We start from the raw sequence: 20,080 nt of genomic DNA on the forward strand, positions 1-20,080 counted from the left end.
TATCAGGTGATTTCTCCCACGGATTATTTTGGTCATGATTAAAATATGTCTCATTTTCTAAACTGGTACTAATATTAAACTGAAATAATTTTGGGTTTCGTTCCGTTTTATATATGGTTTCCGTCAATTATAATATTGCCTTGATGTAATATTAACAATGGCACATTATTTTCTTGAATTTCGTTTGAAATCAATGCGTGAATATTAGTCTTTTTTGTTTGTTAATCTTTTCTATTCAATAATTAAAGTCTGTTTTTATTTATTTGAAATCGTCATGGTCTGGTGTCCCTGTGACGAATTTTATAATTGAGCCTAAAGAGTTAAGTGAACGTCGTGCCCTGTAGTTTATAGGTATTAGTTGTGATTTTAAAGCCTCTTTTACTGACAAGAATGGCTTCTTCTTTTGGATTTGCATTATAGTTTCTCCTCATAATATTTTAGTACAGTGTCAGTGAAGTCGTTAAATTGGGTCCATGGTACAAAAATTGTGTGTCTTCAAATAAATACACTATGTCCGTCTCAGTAAAAACAGATTTTCTATTACTGAGGTCAGTCACTAAATCAACCACAGTGGAGTAAATAGTTAGCAAATAAAATTATAATACCGTTGTATATGTTGTAGCTTGTCTTCGGATATTGTCTTTACGGATAATTTTTCTTCTAGCAGTTAGAATTGTGGCATCTTCTTTTACAGTATTTTTGTTGTATTTATTGGCACTTTTATTCCCCTCTGTCCGTTCGGGAATAAATTGACTTATACATACATATGTATATAATAGTCTTTCTATCTTTGTTGTGGTAATTCAATACTATTTCTTGATTTTTTAGTAAAATGTCTTTTATTACCGGATACTTTTCTCCATTGAAGAATGCATCTTCAGGTTTGTATCCTGTAATTGAATGTATGTTGTCGTACCGCAATTCTTCATACAATTCTTCACCAGGAGCTTTTTTGTTTTCACTTGTCAAGCTTATTAAATTTCCATTAACATACTGTGAATCCGTTCAACTGGATCGTTCTTGTTGAGTTGTCAAAAGATGTTCGGCGTTATGCATTGACAGACGGCAGCGTTAATCCGGATTAACTGCACACTTAATCAGATCCAAATTTGTAGGTGACCGATGGCAGATATGCGAGTTTGAAAGCCTCGTAAACAACTGAAAGTCATTTTTATAATATTTTCAATGAAAATAGATAGTAGATAATCATTGTGGTTGTTAGCCGACCAATTGTTACAAAACCATTTTTTATTACAAAAACATATAAACACGTTATTTTTAAAACTGCATTATAACATAACATCATAACATAAAACTTTTGTTTTATTATTGACAATTTAAAAAACAGATGTCAGTGTTGCTTGTTTTTCAGTCACAAGAGATTAAAATTGGCAATTTTTAACAATGTTGCCAATGAAAATGCAGCTAATTAAAATTTTGAGGATTAAATGGGAGTTAGCAACGGAGTTATCTTCACTAACTCCTGAATTAATCCGGATTAATGAAATTTTCTGCTGAATATTGAGAACAATAAGTATTCGCATTTATTTGTTGCCTTGGCGTCTGCTACAACATTTTGGTGCCCTGGTTTATGAACAAGTTATGTTCCATATTGTTCAATTAATTTTTTTCACCCTTTTAATTTCGATATTGAATAAATTACGGACTGATCTGATGGTCTGTATAAATAGTTCCTTCATCTCCTCTTATATGAATAGTTAAGGGTTTAGTGATAGATACAAAATTCCTAATAAATTTTATATAATCACTAGCTAATCCTAAAAATGACCTTAGTTCCCTAAGTGCTCTTAGAACTGGAGTTTTTTAATTGTTTCAATCTTGTTTGGACCCACTGTAATTATATTATGTTTAATGATCCCAAGATACTCGACTGAGTGTTAAAAAAATGTGACTTGTCGTTCACTTTATGTAGTGCTTCTCTTATAGCTGAATCGTGTTCAATATGTTCTTCGGGAAATATTAGTACATCGCATATATAAACATCAATTTACCAATATGTACATATATTCCCGTAAGATAACGTCTACGCATTGTTGAAAGATGTGAGGTGGGTTTTCAACCCAAACCAAACCAAACAAATCCTGATTCTAAATCTGTAGTTAAAAGTACTTTTGATTTTCCCAAATTTTATATGTACTTACATACATTATATTCATATTTACATCAGGTATTGGATATCCATCTGTGATTGTCTGAGCATTATTTTTTTGGAAATCAACTGCCATTCTCCTTGTTTGGCTTACCTTATTCGTCAGAGCTTTGTTTGGAACAGTCCATATGTGAGAATTATATGGGCATTTACTTGGCTTAATAATTCCTTTTTTTAAGAACTCACTATTTTTTTTATTCACAAAGTCGTTATCCGCAATGGCATATTGATATTGTTTTTTCCATATTGGATCCTCTGTCTTGTCGCCTGAATCGTTGTATTGAAAGGAAGAAATTCACTTATTCAACGTTTTTTTATCATTAATTTTCTTATATCTTCTTTGTATCGAAGATTATTAATAGTGAAATTTATTTCTGATTCTACATTATGGATCACTTTCTCCTGGTACTTTAAACAATCATCAAATAATAATTTTGTCTCAAGAGTTCTTGGTCCTTGGACTTTTAATATCATATCAAATTCATTAAGTTTATCTATTTCACTTTTTTTGTAAAATTTTTGTTTTGAAAGGATTAATTGGTATTGGCATACCAATTTTATATTTATTGCTAATATAATTATTAGTGGATCCTGTGTTCACTAACGTTGTAACGCGTGTGCCGGTCAATCCACATTTTGTTTCGAAGTAGGGCAAATTATTTACTCGCCTAAAAAAGTATTCTGTGTCTCATACTGTCCTTCGTAGTCTGCATGTCTGGTTTGATTGACGCACTGCATTTTTTGTTGTTTTCGAACGAGACGTTGGAGGGGCGGATCTCTTGATTGATTGAAATAATAGGTTGGAATCTGGTACTGCTACGAACTGTCAACTTCCATGGGTTCAGAATGTTGTTGATACCGATGAGTTGGTTGCTCCTGGATATTTCGCTGCATTTGAATTCCTGGATTATACATATTTTCTTTTATCGTCAGGCTGCAGGAATCTTTGCTGCGTTCGCCGTTGGGAGGTTAGAATGTACCTCGAATTGAGAATTAACACTGTTGTCGTAAAAAGTACTAACTACTGCGTAAGCTGTTTCCAAATCCTTAGGGTCATGACTATACAAGGTCCCACTTGCATATTTGCTATTTAACCCTAGGATGACTGCTTCCTGATTCGCATATTCCTTCATTGAAGCAAAGGTTTTAATTTTCAGACATCTTACTTACCTCACTTCACTGTGGCATTCAGCTATTGTTTTTTTTTCCTTGTACGATTTTTTTCATTTCCGCTAAAAGGACGTACAGTGGTTTTGGTCGCAAAAGTATAACACAATATATTTATGATTGATTAGAATTATTGTTTTGATTGGTTAGGATGTCTGCTGCTGCACTCGTTATTTCTGTGCATACTAATGCATTGTAGTATCTGGGCTGGTTGGTGAACCCTTTTATACCATCCATAAAGATCCATACCTGTGTTCTTCAGGATCTATGTATATTGGTTCCTTCGAACCGTGGGAGTGCTGTAAATAATTCCAGGTCAATGTCCATTGAGTCGTTTATATTCAAGCGCCTCGCCTCTTGTTGATCGACCGTTAATACTCATTTAAACGATTGACTTGATTCAATTGCTGCTAGTCGTTTCTGCATCTCAATCCTTTGCTGATGTTCCCTTGAAGGGAACGAAATTTGCCAAAAGATGTGTTATGGTATGGTATACTATTATTATCAATTTCTTTTAAACTTGCTACATTTGGGGTGTTCTCGTTCTCTTGCATATAGCATTATATTATAAAGTTTTAATATTCAAACCTATCGTAACATATGTTTTTGTTTTTAATTTTAGACGGACCAACTGAACCCAATGACCATTTATCTGTGCATTTACAACAGTTAGGTGAAAGGCTCTTTCCTAAGGTAAGTTATTGGTTTGTTATAGATTTTTAGCTGATATGTATCAACTGTACGTTAAAGTAAAATTTGTACATTTGTGACCGTACAACTGGCTGGGTCAAGTTTTTACTCGATTTTATCAATTTTAGGCACAAAGATACTTTATCTTGTTGTCATTGATATTGATAGTTAAATGCGGAATAAAGTCCACTGGAACTTCAAAAATTTGTATATTAGGTATATGGGCGTTAAGAAACTATTGACTCGATTCAACCCATTTTTGACACACAGACATACTATTATCACAAAAGGATTATCTCCGAATTTCACTTTTATATTTCACACATTTACCGATGTTTTCGGTATAAAGTCAAATACAGGCTCTGGGTCTACACAATTTGGACAATTTTTGGTCATAAAGTGGCATTCTTCAAACACACTATGCGTTCCAAAGTAAACAGAACTTTTTGAATCTGCGCCCCCTGGTGGCGCCATCATATGTCGACTGTTGCGTTAGAATCTGCTATCTTTATCGATTGTCCAGTGAGAATTTCATCACATTTTATTTGGTTGGAAGTGAAGTTATTGCGGTTTAAGTGTCAGTATGTTTGTGTTATCGGTGCGAAAATGAGCTTGGAACAAGGAGCCAAGATTAAATTTTGTTTTAAAATTGGAAAACTTTTACCGAAACGTTTCAATTGATAAAACAAGTTTATGGCGATGATTACCTATCCCGTAGCAGAGTGCACGAGTGGTTTCAACGTTTTCAAAGTGGTCGTGAGGACATAAATGACCAATCAAAATCCGTGATCACCGGAAATTAAATCGAAATTGTGCGTGAATTCATCAAAAATCAGCCGAAATCATCATTGAAATTCATGGAAATGGAATTGTGGAAAGGTGTGTGCACGGTTTGTTCCGCACAAATTGACTGACGACCAAACATTGTACAAAATCCAATATTCGATCCAATATTCGGTGACTGATTATTTGACCAAAAATCATATTTTAACAATTAACCACTCCCCATATTCACCTGATATGGCACCGTGCACCTTGTTCCTTTTCGGAAAAATGCATTTGCCCATGAAACGAAAGCGTTATGCAGATGTAGAGGCCATTCAAAAGGCTTGCACCGGCATACTGGCGGCCATACCGGCCAACGAGCTAAAACACTCGTTCGACATGCTTGTGGACCGTGCAAAAAAAGTTTTATTGAAGCAGAAGGAAACTATTTTTGTTGTTGTTAAGTCTTGTTTACTTTGGAACGCACCTTGTGTAATTTGGTAAATTTTAATTGCTTATTGATTTGTACACTGGAAAGTTAAAGAATGAATCAAATGGAATTTACAATTGTGTTTTATGGGAAGTAGGCGTGGTTTTAGTCCAATTTCGCACATTTTCACACTGTAACAAGAATGTTAGTTATGTTAATATGTCACATTTGTGTGAAGTCAGTCTGGCGGTGTATATAATATGTGAATTCAACTAAAGGGGGCGGTGCCACGACCATCGCTCAATTTTTACCCCAGCTCCTATATAGCCTATATGGTCTTCTCATGTCGTTCTATATCTTAATTCAGTCGTTAATTATGGACAAACAAACAGTCACCTGGATTTCAACTCGTCAGAATTCAGTTTTAATAGTTTTTTTGTTCACCTAACGGTTGTTTGTGACACCCAGAACTAATCGATATAAATAAAGTTACATATAATGTATATATAAAACCACGAAAGCTAAAAAATTTTAAGGAGTGCGGATAACACTTATCAATCCAGATTTTACAGTAACATGTTTTTCTTCCAAAATTCCACACACAAAATATATTACGCATACACTAAAATAAGAGTGCCCAAAAATGTTTTCCTTGAGTCTTCTTATAGTTTATTTCGGCACTAATATAAAATGAAGTGCTTGCAAAAAGTCATGGACAAGAAACTTGAAGAAAATAAGTGATCGTGGGTAATGATGCTTAAGTTAATAATTAATATATAAAAATAATTCATAAATAAAAAAAATTATATTTCGAACTATATTCATGTAAGAATCATTTGAACATTCTTTCTTCAAAAATACAAAATAAAATCACACAGCTAATAGCAGGATACAGTGGTTTTTGTTTCCATACATACATATACATATATATATGAATTATAGTGATAGTTGTAACTGAATACGAAAAGGTTGAATCATAATTTGAGATGAGTACAAAATAGCTGACAGATATTCCTGAAGCATTGCACAGAACAATGCAAAATTTAAAAGGAACGATCAAGTCTGTGTTTTAGAAGTCGATTTTGTAATTACTGTCGATGAATTTTGGACAAAACATTATCATATGATTAGATATAGGACGTGAGACGCGCCCTCTTCTGCTCTACTTCTTCACTGTTATTCACTATAACAAGAAGCTTATATACATATGTATGTGTAACGATATACGATGCAGATGCAGAGACTGTGCAGATGTTGTTATACCATACATATTTATGTATGACTAGATTGTAGATTGGCAATTTAACTATTCCATTATATTGTTATCATGATCATCTCACGTTAAAATCAATTCTACTGCATATTTCGATATCTTGAACGTATCGAAAAGTTGCACATAACTTTAATATATAGAGATGATACTTATTCACGTTTAATAAAAATAGCTTCTATATTTAAATGAAAATAAATTATGGATATTAAAACCTTTATTATTAACTAACTCACTAATTTATTAGGATTATAAAATGGATAAAACTTTTTCTTCCCTTCCTTTTATTTTTAACAAATTATGAAAGTCATCTTAATATATAAGACTTGTTATTTTGTTATAATTCGCAGTAGTCTGTTATCTAGTTGTATTTTTATTAACATTTGGTTTAAATATATATTTTTCATTTTATACCCTTAGATTTACTCTATAAATGCTACAAATGCATCAAAAATCACTGGAATGCTTCTTGAAATACCAACGCCTCAACTACTTTCCATTTTGTCCTCTGAAGACACATTAAGACAAAAGGTTAACGAAGCTCTTGATATAATAACATACAAGCAAAAAACAGAGGCTAATAATGTATCTACCCAAACTCAGAAGAAAATGATACCGGTGGTATTACTTGAACAGTGTCAAATTGAAGATAATGAACCCTTATTTTATTCGCCTGGGAAAAGGGGTTTTTATACCCCAAGACAAGGTTATGGCTCATTTGAACGAATAAGTGCATTCAGGAATATTGGAAGGTATGTAATTAATAAAATTTAGATGTATTAGAAAACAGGAAACATGTTATTATTGGCAAACTTTAAACCGGGTCAACTCCCGTAGCATAGAATGCTTTTATGCAATAAAAAATGTGCCTTTGAAGAGAATTATTGCGCCAGTGCAACTGATTAATGTTTTTTTTCTTGTTTCAATTATTAAGCAAAACTGAAAAAATATGAAAAAATAACATTTTTCAGATTGATCGGATTATGCTTGCAGCAAAATGAGTTGCTTCCACTTTTTTTACAACGACATGTATTAAAATTTATATTAGGAAGGAAAATTAAATTTTACGATTTGGCATTTTTTGATCCCACAATATACGAGTCATTCAGGCAACTTATACTAAACGCCCAATCAGAAGATGGAGATGCCACAATACTACGCATGGAGTTGTTTTTTGTGTAAGCTAAATCAATTCAAAATGTTTGCTGATTTTAACTATTATTGTTTGAAATACATTTTAAGTATCGATCTTATGAAAGAAGAAGGAGGTGGTAGTGTCGAATTATTACCGGGTGGACGTGAAATTCAAGTTACTAGCAGCAATTTATTTGAGTATTTAAAACGTTACACCGAATATAGATTAATCAAATCGCAAGAAAAAGCTTTAGAGGTAAGTAATTAGAACCATTTGCTTTTTAATAAGAAAACTGCTACGCCTTTATACCTTATATTTTTTTATCACTTAGGGGAGGAGCCTGCTTTAGAAGTTTCAGAAAATCGATTTTTTTTTTCTTAAATCTCTTTAAAACTATCTAAGAATATGTCCACAAAGTTATAGATGGGAATACGAAATACTGTCGAAGCTAGAAGGGAAATAGTAATCGAACATCTAGCAGATATATGAGCACTGGGCAGAAAGCGAAAACTTTGGCGCGCGAAATGACATTTCGGTAAAAGTTTTACCAATTTTAAAACAAAATTTAATCTTGGTTCTTTGTTCAAAGCTCATTTTCTCACCGATAACTCAAACATACTGACACTTAAAACGCAATAACTTCACTTCCAATCGACGAAATGTCATGAGATTCTCACTGAACAATCGGTAAAGATAGCAATTTCTAACGCACCAGTCGACATATAGATGGCCACCAGGGGGGCGCTCTGTTTACTTTGGAACGCTCCTTGTATTGGGGATATGGGGCTTAGACCAAGGTCTAGAACATTTCCATTTATAATGAGCATGCCTTCTTTATCATAAAAATAATTAGTTTTCGTTGGCTAATCAAAAATAATCTATTTTGTTCATTTTAAAACAAATAAATGTGACCTAGATTAATAGAGCTAGGTGTATGTAAACTTTATTGATTCACTGAACATATATTCATGAGACATTGTGCTTATTTTTTTATGCAAACATTATTGAAATAAACTGCAAAAACTTCTAAATTAAATTTAAGGATTTGTTTGAAGTTTCAGCGAACATTTTTTTACTTTAAATAATAAAGTAAATTGAGGCGGCTATATTTGCTTCGCTGTGTGTATATCAAAAATTTGACATTCAGTTGAATTTTCTATGATACCGAAAGTTTTAAAATTAAAAAAGTTTTATATTAGGTATGTGAGATTTAAGGGTTACTTCCTGTGTTATAGGAATGTACGGATAACGGAGGTAAAATTCAATTTTTCTGACGCATTTAGCTATTTATGGCTACATTAAACGAAACTGTTATATGAGTAGTAGAGGTATCATCCGATGTCACCTATTTTCACACTATCTTAAGAGGTGGCGAAATGATTTGTCCTCTGCCCTCTAAAGCGGTTCATTGTACTAAATTGCAGTTTTGTACTTTAATGCTGTTTAGTTATGGCAATTTATAGATTTTCGCTTAATGGCTATTTGTAGTCGTGATAATTGCCTGATTACGCCCACCACCACTCCTAGGGCGTCAAGGAACACGTGTACTAAGTTTCAGCAAGATATCTTAACCACGGACGGACAAACAGTTAACTTGTTTTGTCATCCAGATAATTTATATATATTTATTAGTTTTAATTGATACAAATAACCGTTAGGTGAATAGCAACATTTGGAACTTTAATTGTAGCTTATCAATATTCTAATACCCCGTTATTTTATATGTAAATGAGAATGTGAATCATACTTTCAGGCGCTAAGAGATGGAGTGTTTGATGTGCTGCCAGACAGCTGCATGAACAGTTTAACTGCTGAAGATCTTCGTCTACTATTAAACGGCGTTGGAGACATAAATGTGTCCACCTTGATATCATATACAACTTTCAATGATGAATCCAGTGAGGGATCTGACAAGCTCCTGAAATTTAAAAGGTGGTTTTGGAGCATTGTAGAAAAAATGGGTACTTCAGAGCGTCAAGATTTGGTAATATTGATTTAAACTTTAACCAAAAATATTTGTATTTTTTTAATAATTATATATCAAATATAAGGTTTATTTTTGGACCGGCTCACCTGCGCTACCAGCCTCCGAAGAAGGATTTCAGCCCCTTCCTTCTGTAACTATTAGACCAGCCGATGATTCGCATTTACCTACAGCAAACACCTGTATATCACGTTTATATATACCTTTATATTCTAGCAAAACCATATTACGTAGCAAATTACTTATGGCCATTAAATCGAAAAACTTTGGTTTTGTATAAATTTAGAGATAAGCTTTTAACTAGAGTATGGTTCTACAAATTCCATTTATATTAATGGCGAAATTGAGATAATTAATTTATGTTTTCTTGTACGACATACTTATTTATTATAAGGATATATTTTAAATTGCTTGCAAAATTGATTTTATTTCCACTTACAATTTGAATTCAATAAGAAATCTGAACATCTTAACATTTTTATTGATAAACAGAAATGCTTATTTACATGTAGTCGTGTAGTCGTACGTTTATAAGTTTTAAAATTAATATATTTTGTGTTCTTTTATATTTATCTTTTGAAACATATGTTTAACATTAAATATAGCATGACAAAAGTTTTTTTGTACAGAAATAAAAATAATTTATACTAAAGCTTAAAATGCTAATGATTATTTATATAAATCAAAAGTAATTACAATAGTTTTAGATGTATGTATTAGTTTTTGGCCTTCATTTTGTTGAAATTATTGCCCCCAGACTTATACTCCCCACTCAATTTCTAGTATTTTTTCCAGATAGTTTGACCCACTAATACCATAAGGCAGTTTTAGGCACTCTTTTAATGAAATTCGTTGTTTTCGAATACGTTTTTTCAATAAGTTTCATATATGTTAGGATTAATGTCTGGTGATTGCGGAGCATATAGAGTTATTTTCAATTCTATATTTTCTGTTGAAAATTAACAGCCAATATAAGCACACTTCTACGTAAATTATTTGTAAATGGTCAGATATAGGGGATGTTCGAGTCTCAATCACTGCGGCAGTATAGCAAGGCATCATATTCGACGCAAAAATTTTGCAATGTAAGTATCAGCTGAGTATCTGCAGAAAAACAACACTGTCGCAATATTGCTGCAGTTATTTGCTTGCTCGAACATCCCCATACATATGTGCTTATCCATTTTTGAAATGTACACAAAAAACTAAATGTCCAAACAGTAAGGAATTGTAAATCAAAAGATTTATATAAATAATCATTAGTGTATGCTTACTTAAGCTTTAGTATTATTTTTTTTTATTTGTGTAAAAGAAATATTTTGGTATGCAACATTTAATGTAAAATAGACATCTTTTGAAATAAGTATAAAAAAGAACACAAAATATATTCAATTTAAAACAAATAAATGTGTCGTAGATTAATTGAACTAGGTAGGTGTATGTAAACTTAATTGATTCACTGTAAATGTTTGTTTCGAAACATGCTATTTCTAAAATTCAAGTGTTCTATATCTGGGATGAATCATACTCTCCAAGAAGTTTCACTGAAGTAGGGTTAAAAAAATTGCTCTGAATGAGGACACACGACATCTGAGATTATTCTGCGATGAGTGTGGTGTTAACATGCTCTTATTCTACCTTTCAAATGATTTCATACCACACCTTAAGGACATATATAATGGGACATCTCGACAGGATAAATTTTATGTCATACTAACTGTATTGTCGTGCCTATTGCCTGTGGAGACTCCATATTGCTTATTGCTTTCAATATATGGAATACTCAGAGGTGTTGTGAAATCTGATAGTTGTCGGAATCAGAATTGAAACCGATCAAAAAAGCAGTATACTTGGCGAATAAATTAATCGTTTCCATAAATTAATGTATGGAACGATCGGGAATTAATTTGGGAAATTTCGGGAAAGCCTTGTTATAATTTGGGAACGAACAGTTAATTAAGAATCATTAAAAACATATTCAACCGTATACTTGGCGAATTTTTGAGGGAATGGCAAAATTTAAATTGCAACAGACGTAAAATATTTTGGGAATTATCAGGAAATATTTTTTTTTAATTTGGGAAAGCGATGTTATAATAGTAATTATGTATTTAAAAATCTGACACTGGGTCACGTGATGGACTCAACCCTCCTCTCGCTCTAATGAGTAGTGGGGGTATACAAAGAGGATTTAGGTTATGGAATTTTTTTTATTGATGAATGGCTACGATTGACCTCAGATAGGGTACTTTGGGTTGATTCAGAGAGATGAAACAGTCTTCAAATATTTTTATAAAGATTAATTAGATGTTTCCATCAGAGTTTTCTACAAAGGAACCATTGCCTAGAATTCATTGGAAAAATTTTTCTTGTGCCGATGCTTCAGTTGGCACGATTCCGATTACTTTGGCGGAGGCGTACAAAAAACCGAATTTCCCTATTTGGGGTATGTGCGGATAGGGGAGCTTCTCCAGAGAAGAAATATCCAAAAATAATATAAAAAAACTTTTATTTTTTACAATATTCACGATTAAAAGTTCAAAAATTTGCACTAATAACACATGGTATTTCTCTATGTTTCACTAAATTTTTTTCACGTTTTCCACTCTGTATATTTAAATATACACTCTAAACATCGAAATAAGTTCACATTTCACTTTTATTTTGGTATATTTTACCTAAATTTATTAATTTAAAAATCACTTAGCACACTCATCGTTGAAAAGGTTAGATTGTTTACAATTATGAGGAAAACAAGCCTTGCCACATCTTAAACAGCAAATATGTTGGATTTTTAAAAATTTTTCTTTGTTTTCTTTTTCGCGTGATTCTTTTTTCTATATTAACTATAAAAAATTCTTTCTACATATGTATATGTTATTTATGTGACTGAAGTACTTTCGCGTAGTACTCCTTTCTGCGTTAAAATAAAAAAACATTGAGTTTCGTTATAAAGTGGTCATATTTTTTGGTTATCTTGCACTCATATTGAAACAAAATTTGAGTTTTCGTTATAAAATGGTTAAATTTTGGTTATTATATCTGTCAGCGCTTTCCATTTATTTTTGATAATACGTTTTTTTTGTATATTAGGTGACAATATATATAATATTACTTATTTGTTTATTAAATTAAATAAAGAACATATCCACATGAATGGATAGAGGATTTTTTGGGAAAAAAGGCCTTTCAGCGAATTTCCATCTTATCACATGGTAGCGCTCCATTTCGTCGTAATTGATGTTCACTACGAGTGTAAAATGTAATTTTTAAAATAAAGATTTCTTCGGTAAAAAGACTGTTAAAAGTGTAAAATGTGGATTTATTTAAAAGTTTATAGTTTAATTTAATTAATTTGAAATGAAAAATGTGAGTAAAGTGTGTTTAATGTGGTAAAATAGCTTGTTGAAATGTTCGAATTTTGGGAATTTTTGAACTGTAAGGTCGAATATCTCGCAAACTAAGCGTTTGTGGTACCTATAACCCTGTATATTTTTTAATCAGGAGGACTTCCTCTTTTCAACAGTTCAACTCGCGGCGCCAAAGAATTCGGAATTGTGCCCTTCAGTTTGTGAATCTGCTGAATGTCACATCTTCTTTGGTTCACAACAGAGTTATCGAGAAGTACTCCATTATTCTGAGTTTCTTAGATTATTGCACTTAGATAGGACACATTTCCTAATAGAGATTTAACGCAATTTCCATGGACTTCAGTAGAACTCAATATAATGTGTCCATCCTCATTGGATACCCCCACTACTCATTAGAGCGAGAGGAGGGTTGAGTCCATCACGTGACCCAGTGTCAGATTTTTAAATACATAATTACTATAATAACATCGCTTTCCCAAATTAAAAAACATATTTCCTGATAATTCCCAAATGATTTTACGTCTGTTGCAATCTAAATTTCGCCATTCCCTCAAAAATTCGCCAAGTATACGGTTGAATATGTTTTTACTGATTCTTAATTAACTGTTCGTTCCCAAATTATAAAGAGGCTTTCCCGAAATTTCCCAAATTAATTCCAGATTTTTCCATACATTAATTTATGGAAATGATCAATTTATTCGCCAAGTATACGGCGGTCATGAATTCAGACATTATTGGTTTGATATTCGAAACAGAATTTGTATCGGTTTTGGGTGTCACAGAAACCAATTTTGTCGGTTTTGCTGTCAGAAACAAAGTAAGAAGATAGTCGCACACTGATTTGAAATGTAAGTTAAGAAATCGAGTTATTTTATTGTTTCGAATTGATTTATCTTTATTTCTATGGAAGAAAACATAAGAATAAAGTACGAAATGTTTTAATTATTGAGTTTTGGAAAAAAATGCGCTTTGGAGGCTTGATGTTTTTTTTTTGGAAGGGAAGAAATAATTGATTAAAGCGAAATTTTTAGGGTTTATAGTTATATATCTAAACATCACCTGAAAATTTTTTGGATACGAATTCTTTGATATTTTGCCTTAGGGAAACAATTGCCCGATGCATCTCGCGTGTGCATTTGTCGGACGGCGGAAAGTATGCAGGTCGCAATTTCTGCCGGAAACAAAAAATTTAAAGAGATTCATATTTGTCAATAACTTATGTTCAAGTTAAACTAGGAAAATTTCAAAAAATAAAATTCTATATTTTTTTAAAAAGTGGTTTTTGACCAAAAAAAATGTTACTTTATGTTGCTTAAACATATGTTCAAACATTTGTTAATTTTTTTAGTTTAAATAGAAGATAATTTAATGCCAAAGATAACAAACTTTGCCCCAATTTCATACGTTTAGTTTTTTCAATCCTGCCCGCCAACTAAGAAAAATTGTAAAAATGAAAAACCGAGTCAAAGTTTTCGCTTTCTGCCCAAGCGCTCATACATCTTTCCCTTCTAGCTTCAACAATATTTCGAATTCCTATCTACATATAAATGTTATCCCTTAAAATCTTTCTTTAACTCGGAACTCATTAAAAACTTTAATAGGATTGCCTCCAACTGTATTCATTTGTAAGTTTTGTCACATTAGTAAACAGCTGGTTTGAATATTGGTTTTGCGAATGTTCGAAAAAACGACAATCCAATCAGATTCTGTGACACCATTGATAATCAGAATTGGTTTGCAATTCAGAAAGCTAAGCAATTCTGTCTAGGATTCCACAACACCCCTGACTAATTAGTAGTGATGTCACTTCAGCAGTTTAACAGCGCGGTTTTCATTTCTATTAAAATTTCGAAGAGGCAACATTTTCCATTTGCACATATGCCGACGGCATTTTCATTTCGGTAATATGAAATTTAGTAGAGCGAGTATTAAGACGGTTGTGTTTTATTATAAAAATAAAGTACATTTTCAAAATAACATTTTTCCAAAAAATTTATATTTAGTTTAATATTCAGCCCTATTCTGCATTTCGATTACGTTCCCGCTCTACGCTCCGTCTGAATCGAAAATAGGTATTCTGAATTACGATAGGATTGAAAGAAGAAGAGGAAGAGCTGTAGCTCTTTCGAAGTCAGCTGTTTGCCTTGAAACGTGTGAAAATGAAACATAACAAAGCAAATATACACAAATTATTGTTGGTTTATTAAAATAAAGAAATTATATCTCGTTTTTTTTAAACACTAACATGGAATCAGTAGCGGCAGCGATATTACTTGAGGAGGAGAGCAATGCATTATTCAAAATATGCCCTACATTATTCTATTAAATAAAAACAATTGCATTCAGTGCATTTTACAGCTCCTATATTAAAAAAGTAAATGTTTTTATTTAATTTCACAGCTCGTTATATAAATGAATAATAGTAAAATAAATAAAAGGCTAACAATTAAAAAATGACTACTTTGAATCCGGCTTATAATTTGGATCTAATCTTAGCATTTGCATTTTTATTTCTACTTTTTCCTTCACCAGCTCTTCCTTAATTCTATTGTGTCGCTTCTGTTCTTCAAGTTGCTTCACTGCAGTCTCCGCCAAAGTTTCTAGAGAACGATTCATGTGCCGTAAATATGAAGTAACCTCTTCCATTTTACCAAAGGCAGCTTCATTGAATTTTTTCGTCTCTGCATAAAATTCTTTTTGATTTGTATCTGTTGCTTAAGTAATGAAGAAGTGCTCTGCTTCTCTGTTCTCACCTCTCTATTTTGGCTGCTAGCTCTACTGGTTGAAGGGATATCATCCGATTCCAAACCCGTCAAAGCTATCACCTTTTCATCAAGTGGACTTATGCGTTGTAAACGGCAAGGACCTCCACCGGTGCTCATCCTTTCTTTTTTGTTATGCGATAATTTTCGCTTCATGTAGCATTTTCAGTCAATCCAGACCTGCACGAAAACGTTAGATTTAACTTAATCTTTTAAAATTAATTGTAGGTAATACCTTACCTCCATGTATTGGAATCTTTTGTTGGTGGGCCAAGTGCATTTAAATTCCTTGCAACCTCCTCCCAAAACTCCTGTACTTATTCCTTCGGTCGCTTTTGGAAGCCCTGCGCAATATCTCTTTTCGTGGCCATCATATCACACAATTTTTCGTATTGCTCTGCCGTTGTTACTTTTGACCTGCAAACATATCAAAAAATATCATTTAAGTACAAACAACCAAGGACACCACCATTATGTCTTTTACAACTATAATCATAAAGTTTTACTTACATATTTGAAGAAATTATTTTATCCAAGTGCACGAAAATGAATATATAACGGCTTTCCGTCGACAAAACTTCAACGTACAAAAACGTAATTACGATCGCAATGCAGAATACATAGAATTGGAATTTTCGAAGTTGAATCGAAACGCAGAATACCAAAGTTGCCAATCGGAGAAAATTTCGATTCGAGTAGAAATGCAGAATAGGGCTGATTGTTAATTTACAGAAACATGCAAAATGGGGTGAGTGAAGTCTTAAATGATAAACTTATACAAGCATAAATCGAAATATCATTGCTAATATTAAATTTATTATTTTTATTGGTATATACAATTTATGCCACAATTGTCCAAAAATATGAATTCTTGTTTTTCCCAGAAATACATTTAAAAAAGAAGGATCCTTCTCGTTTTTTTTTTTTATTTTCCAAATGATTATGTTATGATAAGAAATGCCCACATACAGATTTGACAATGGCAATAGCAATAGATTTAACACTTAGTATGCCATAAATCTTATCCTGTCGAGACGCCCCGTAACAAGCAATATGGTGAACTGACCCTGCAAGACGGGTAGTTGTTAGCAAACGTGTAAGCGACTTGTTATTGTTCACTTTTGCATTCGTTAAAATATTGGTTACTTTTGTTCAGAGAGTGGGAAAAAAATAACACATAGCTTTTTGATGTTCAATGGTTATCTCGCTCTAACCAATGGCAAATATCGCATGCGGCCTTGTTCTAACAGAATACATGCATTTGTTAGCAAATCTCTTCACAGTATGTTACGGGTAACAAAATCTTTTGTTAGCGCTTAGCTTACCTGTGTGTTATGGATAACAAAAAGTATTTGTTACCCGAATATCTGTTAGTGTTATTATTTTCGTTATCAGTTTGTTACCTATAACATATAAGCATGTTAGCAAGAACAAGCAGTAACAAGATTATCTGTTACCCATTTGTTACTTCTATCAAATTCAATTATTTTAAATAAAATTCAGTTTTTTTATTATTTTGCTTTATTTAATAAAAAAATCAAAATCAGATATTTAGTTAAATTAATAATATGCCTATTATTATTGCTAGAAACTTCAACTTAGAACTGATATATACAACTGATAACTAATTTATGCAACTTAAAACTAATTTATATGTATAACTTAAAACTAATATGTACAACGTACAACTAATATGTACAACTTAGAACTAATATTTACAACTTAAAACTAATACGTACAACTTAAAACTGATACGTGCTCTTCCGATGACATAGGCAGTTTCGAAGCGAGCTCCACGTAATGTTCGTCCTCCAAGTCACGGGTGATGCGGATAATCGAATGATGCATCTTTGCCGCTATGACGCGGCATTCGCGTAATAATTTGCTTTGTGCCTGCACCTCGGCCTTTTCTGGCATCTAGAAAATTAAATTATAAAAATTAGCTTCTGTTTTAATTTGGTAATGTAATACTGCGTTACTTACTTTGTCTGTTAGGGACTTTTTAATGGCAGTGAGTCGAGTCTCAAGGGCATCCAGCTTCTGGATTATATCTGAAAAACATAAATGTATTTTTATAAAGCAAATACTAATACATACATTTATATAATAATACATTATACCTGCATGGCCGCCAGAAGATGGTGACGGTACCACAATTTGTGATGGTTCTACTCGAGGAGCGCAAACGAAGTTGTAAGATATTTTTTAAACACTTTATCTGTAAAAAAATATTATTAAAAAATGAAAAATATTTATGTTCAATACAACCTCTATGGAGGCTCAACGGTTGTGAGCATTAAACTTCGGAATCCATTTCTTCCACGAGGTCATCGAAATTCATTCTATGAAAAATCATAAAAAAGATGATGATTAATGATATTTTAATTTTGATTTAATTTTTAAAATCATGCTTTGGAGCAGAAATGCGTATATGCATATTCGAACTATGTTCACTTTTATTCATTATGAAAACCTAATGTTGTTTTTATTTTAAACAAATTTAGATATTCTGCATACGAACAGATATCTTAAACGAACAAGTGAACATTTTTAGTTATAGAAGAGGTTCTTCAGTTCAAGAGTATATATACTTATACTCGCGGGAATATTCGAGATATTTGCGTTTAAAGCTGAAAATTACCACTATTCGAAGAACGTATTTTTCCATTTAAAATTAATTTTACACTTATATTTCGCATTTTTATGTCCACTAACACTTCACTAATTCGTGTGGATTTTTTTTAATATTAACTTATTATTCAATTATATTTATTTAACATCAATTAAAGGATTACACTATTGATCTGCAGAACCTCCTTTATCCGACCATACCTATTTTGTTCCCGAAATCCTGGGCATTCTAAATTCAACACAATTATAATTGTAACCGGACAATTCGTTTCAATTTAGATTTTAAATTTTTTACATTTAAATATACATATGTAGATATAACGCACAAATTACATATTTCACAAAAATTCACTATCTATAACAACTATTTGAATTAAATATGCATTATTAAATTTAATAATTTAAAACTTACTCTCTTATTTGTTTGTTATACGTAATAGATTTGAATTTTCCAAATGGTCCAAATGATTTCTGTAATATTAAAATTTTTAATTATACACACAACATTCAATTCACAATGCTTACCTTTTTCTCCTTCTTAATCTTTTTTATAAAATATCAAATTATCAAATAACAAACTCACCTCTTTAAAATCCAAAATAAACTGCCCTTTTCGTTTTCTTCTTCTATTCTGGCAAATTAACATTACAATATGTTTAGAATGTCGATAGTTTTTCTCTATCTTACTTACGTAATCTCCCATTCAATTGAAAATTCCAGAATATGTAACAGTGTTAGTGAACAGCTGAAAATGTTTCAATGTGTTTGCGCAATCTGTTACCTCCGTCTTGCAGGGGAAGTACTGTTCTACCAGTAAAAGTATCAAAGTACTTGTAGAAGACTGGATTCTAGATTTAGATACAATTTTTCGTGCTACGGCACAATTCCGATTTCTTTGGTGCCGCGATTTGAAAGTACCACTGGAAAGAGGAAGTCCTCCTGATTAAAAAATATATCGGGTTATAGGTACCGCAAACGCTTAGTTTACGAGATATTTGACCTTAAAGTTCAAAAATTTCCAAAATTCGAACATTTCAACAAGCTATTTTATCACATTGAACACACTTTACTCACAGTTTTCACTTCAAATTAGTTAAATTAATCTGTAAACTTTTAAATAAATCCACATTTTACACTTTTATCAGTTTTTACCTAAAAAATCTTTATTTTAAAAATTACATTTTACACTCGTATTGAACATCATGTGTGTGCTAAAAATTACGACGAAATGGAGCGCTGCCATGCACAGTGGTCGGGCTTGTATGGAGCGAGCGGCCAAAAATACTTCTAGTGGAGATAAAAATTCTAAATTTTTCCGAAATTCTATAAAAATATAAATAAATAAATAAATATAAAATATCGTTCACATTCAACTCACTCCTTAAGTTACACCCCCTGCTCGTAAGTCCCCACATCACAGAATAATGAATTTGGTTGTAATTTTAACAAGTACTAAGCATATTATTGTATAATATATTATTCTAAAAGATCATACACATATTTATTTAAAATTGACTTCATTTAAGGTGGTATCTTTCGTTGTCCCGTTATGAAAGGAGTAGACGATTGAGTAGGTCTTCATTTGTTGCTACTCGAGAAATTTTCCTTGTATGCTGCAGACGAAATTTTTTTATGTCCTTATTTCTTGACTCAGCAGCTTCCTCCGACCAACAGTTATCTTCGTCGGAACAAGATTCTTAATTTT

At 32.1% G+C, this 20,080-nt stretch overlaps 2 protein-coding genes and 1 long non-coding RNA gene across 7 annotated transcripts in view; 1 reads left to right on the forward strand and 2 right to left on the reverse strand.

Annotated features, from left to right (window-relative positions):
• Window positions 1-10,018, forward strand: part of LOC120780503 (E3 ubiquitin-protein ligase hyd) — an 81,780-nt gene extending 71,762 nt beyond the window's left edge. For both annotated transcript variants that reach the window (XM_040112778.1, XM_040112779.1), the window contains exons 14-19: window positions 3,960-4,030; window positions 6,913-7,244; window positions 7,464-7,670; window positions 7,735-7,882; window positions 9,381-9,611; window positions 9,679-10,018. In XM_040112778.1, the coding sequence (XP_039968712.1) occupies window positions 3,960-4,030; window positions 6,913-7,244; window positions 7,464-7,670; window positions 7,735-7,882; window positions 9,381-9,611; window positions 9,679-9,891 (1,202 nt within the window). In that variant the 3' untranslated portion in view covers window positions 9,892-10,018. The remainder of the gene's footprint in view (window positions 1-3,959; window positions 4,031-6,912; window positions 7,245-7,463; window positions 7,671-7,734; window positions 7,883-9,380; window positions 9,612-9,678) is intronic.
• Window positions 10,019-15,370: 5,352 nt separating this feature from the next.
• On the reverse strand, window positions 15,371-16,418 carry LOC120780452. Its single transcript, XR_005705868.1, has 3 exons — window positions 16,255-16,418; window positions 15,985-16,161; window positions 15,371-15,924 (listed from the first exon to the last, which is right to left on the reverse strand). It is a non-coding gene; the product is annotated as an uncharacterized LOC120780452 (long non-coding RNA).
• Window positions 16,419-17,309: 891 nt separating this feature from the next.
• On the reverse strand, window positions 17,310-18,827 carry LOC120780562. 4 transcript variants are annotated; one of them, XR_005705910.1, is made up of 3 exons: window positions 18,788-18,827; window positions 18,013-18,086; window positions 17,310-17,962 (listed from the first exon to the last, which is right to left on the reverse strand). XR_005705910.1 is itself a non-coding variant. In XM_040112819.1 (3 exons), exons 2-3 carry the CDS (start codon window positions 17,857-17,859, stop codon window positions 17,473-17,475), a joined length of 321 nt encoding a protein of 106 aa, XP_039968753.1. In that variant the 5' UTR covers window positions 17,860-18,086; window positions 18,788-18,827; the 3' UTR covers window positions 17,310-17,472. The 4 variants fall into 4 exon arrangements, 2 of the variants coding, with proteins under 2 accessions (XP_039968753.1, XP_039968754.1); XR_005705909.1 differs by lacking the exon at window positions 18,788-18,827 and having other exon boundaries at window positions 17,310-17,661; window positions 17,728-17,795; window positions 17,865-18,655; XM_040112819.1 differs by having other exon boundaries at window positions 17,310-17,661; window positions 17,728-18,086.
• Between the last annotated feature and the right edge of the window lie 1,253 nt (window positions 18,828-20,080).

The sequence above is a fragment of the Bactrocera tryoni genome, unplaced genomic scaffold (assembly GCF_016617805.1).
Source record: "Bactrocera tryoni isolate S06 unplaced genomic scaffold, CSIRO_BtryS06_freeze2 scaffold_25, whole genome shotgun sequence".
In the NCBI taxonomy this organism is placed as follows: domain Eukaryota; kingdom Metazoa; phylum Arthropoda; class Insecta; order Diptera; family Tephritidae; genus Bactrocera; species Bactrocera tryoni.

Bases quoted from the DNA above. Each gene is read 5' to 3' on its own strand.
- LOC120780562 (XM_040112819.1), bottom strand. From the start codon at position 17,859: ATGTATTATTATATAAATGTATGTATTAGTATTTGCTTTATAAAAATA. The intron at 17,662-17,727 runs GTAAGTAACGCA...TTAATTTTCTAG, and splicing joins AAAAGTCCCTAACAGACAAA to ATGCCAGAAAAGGCCGAGGT.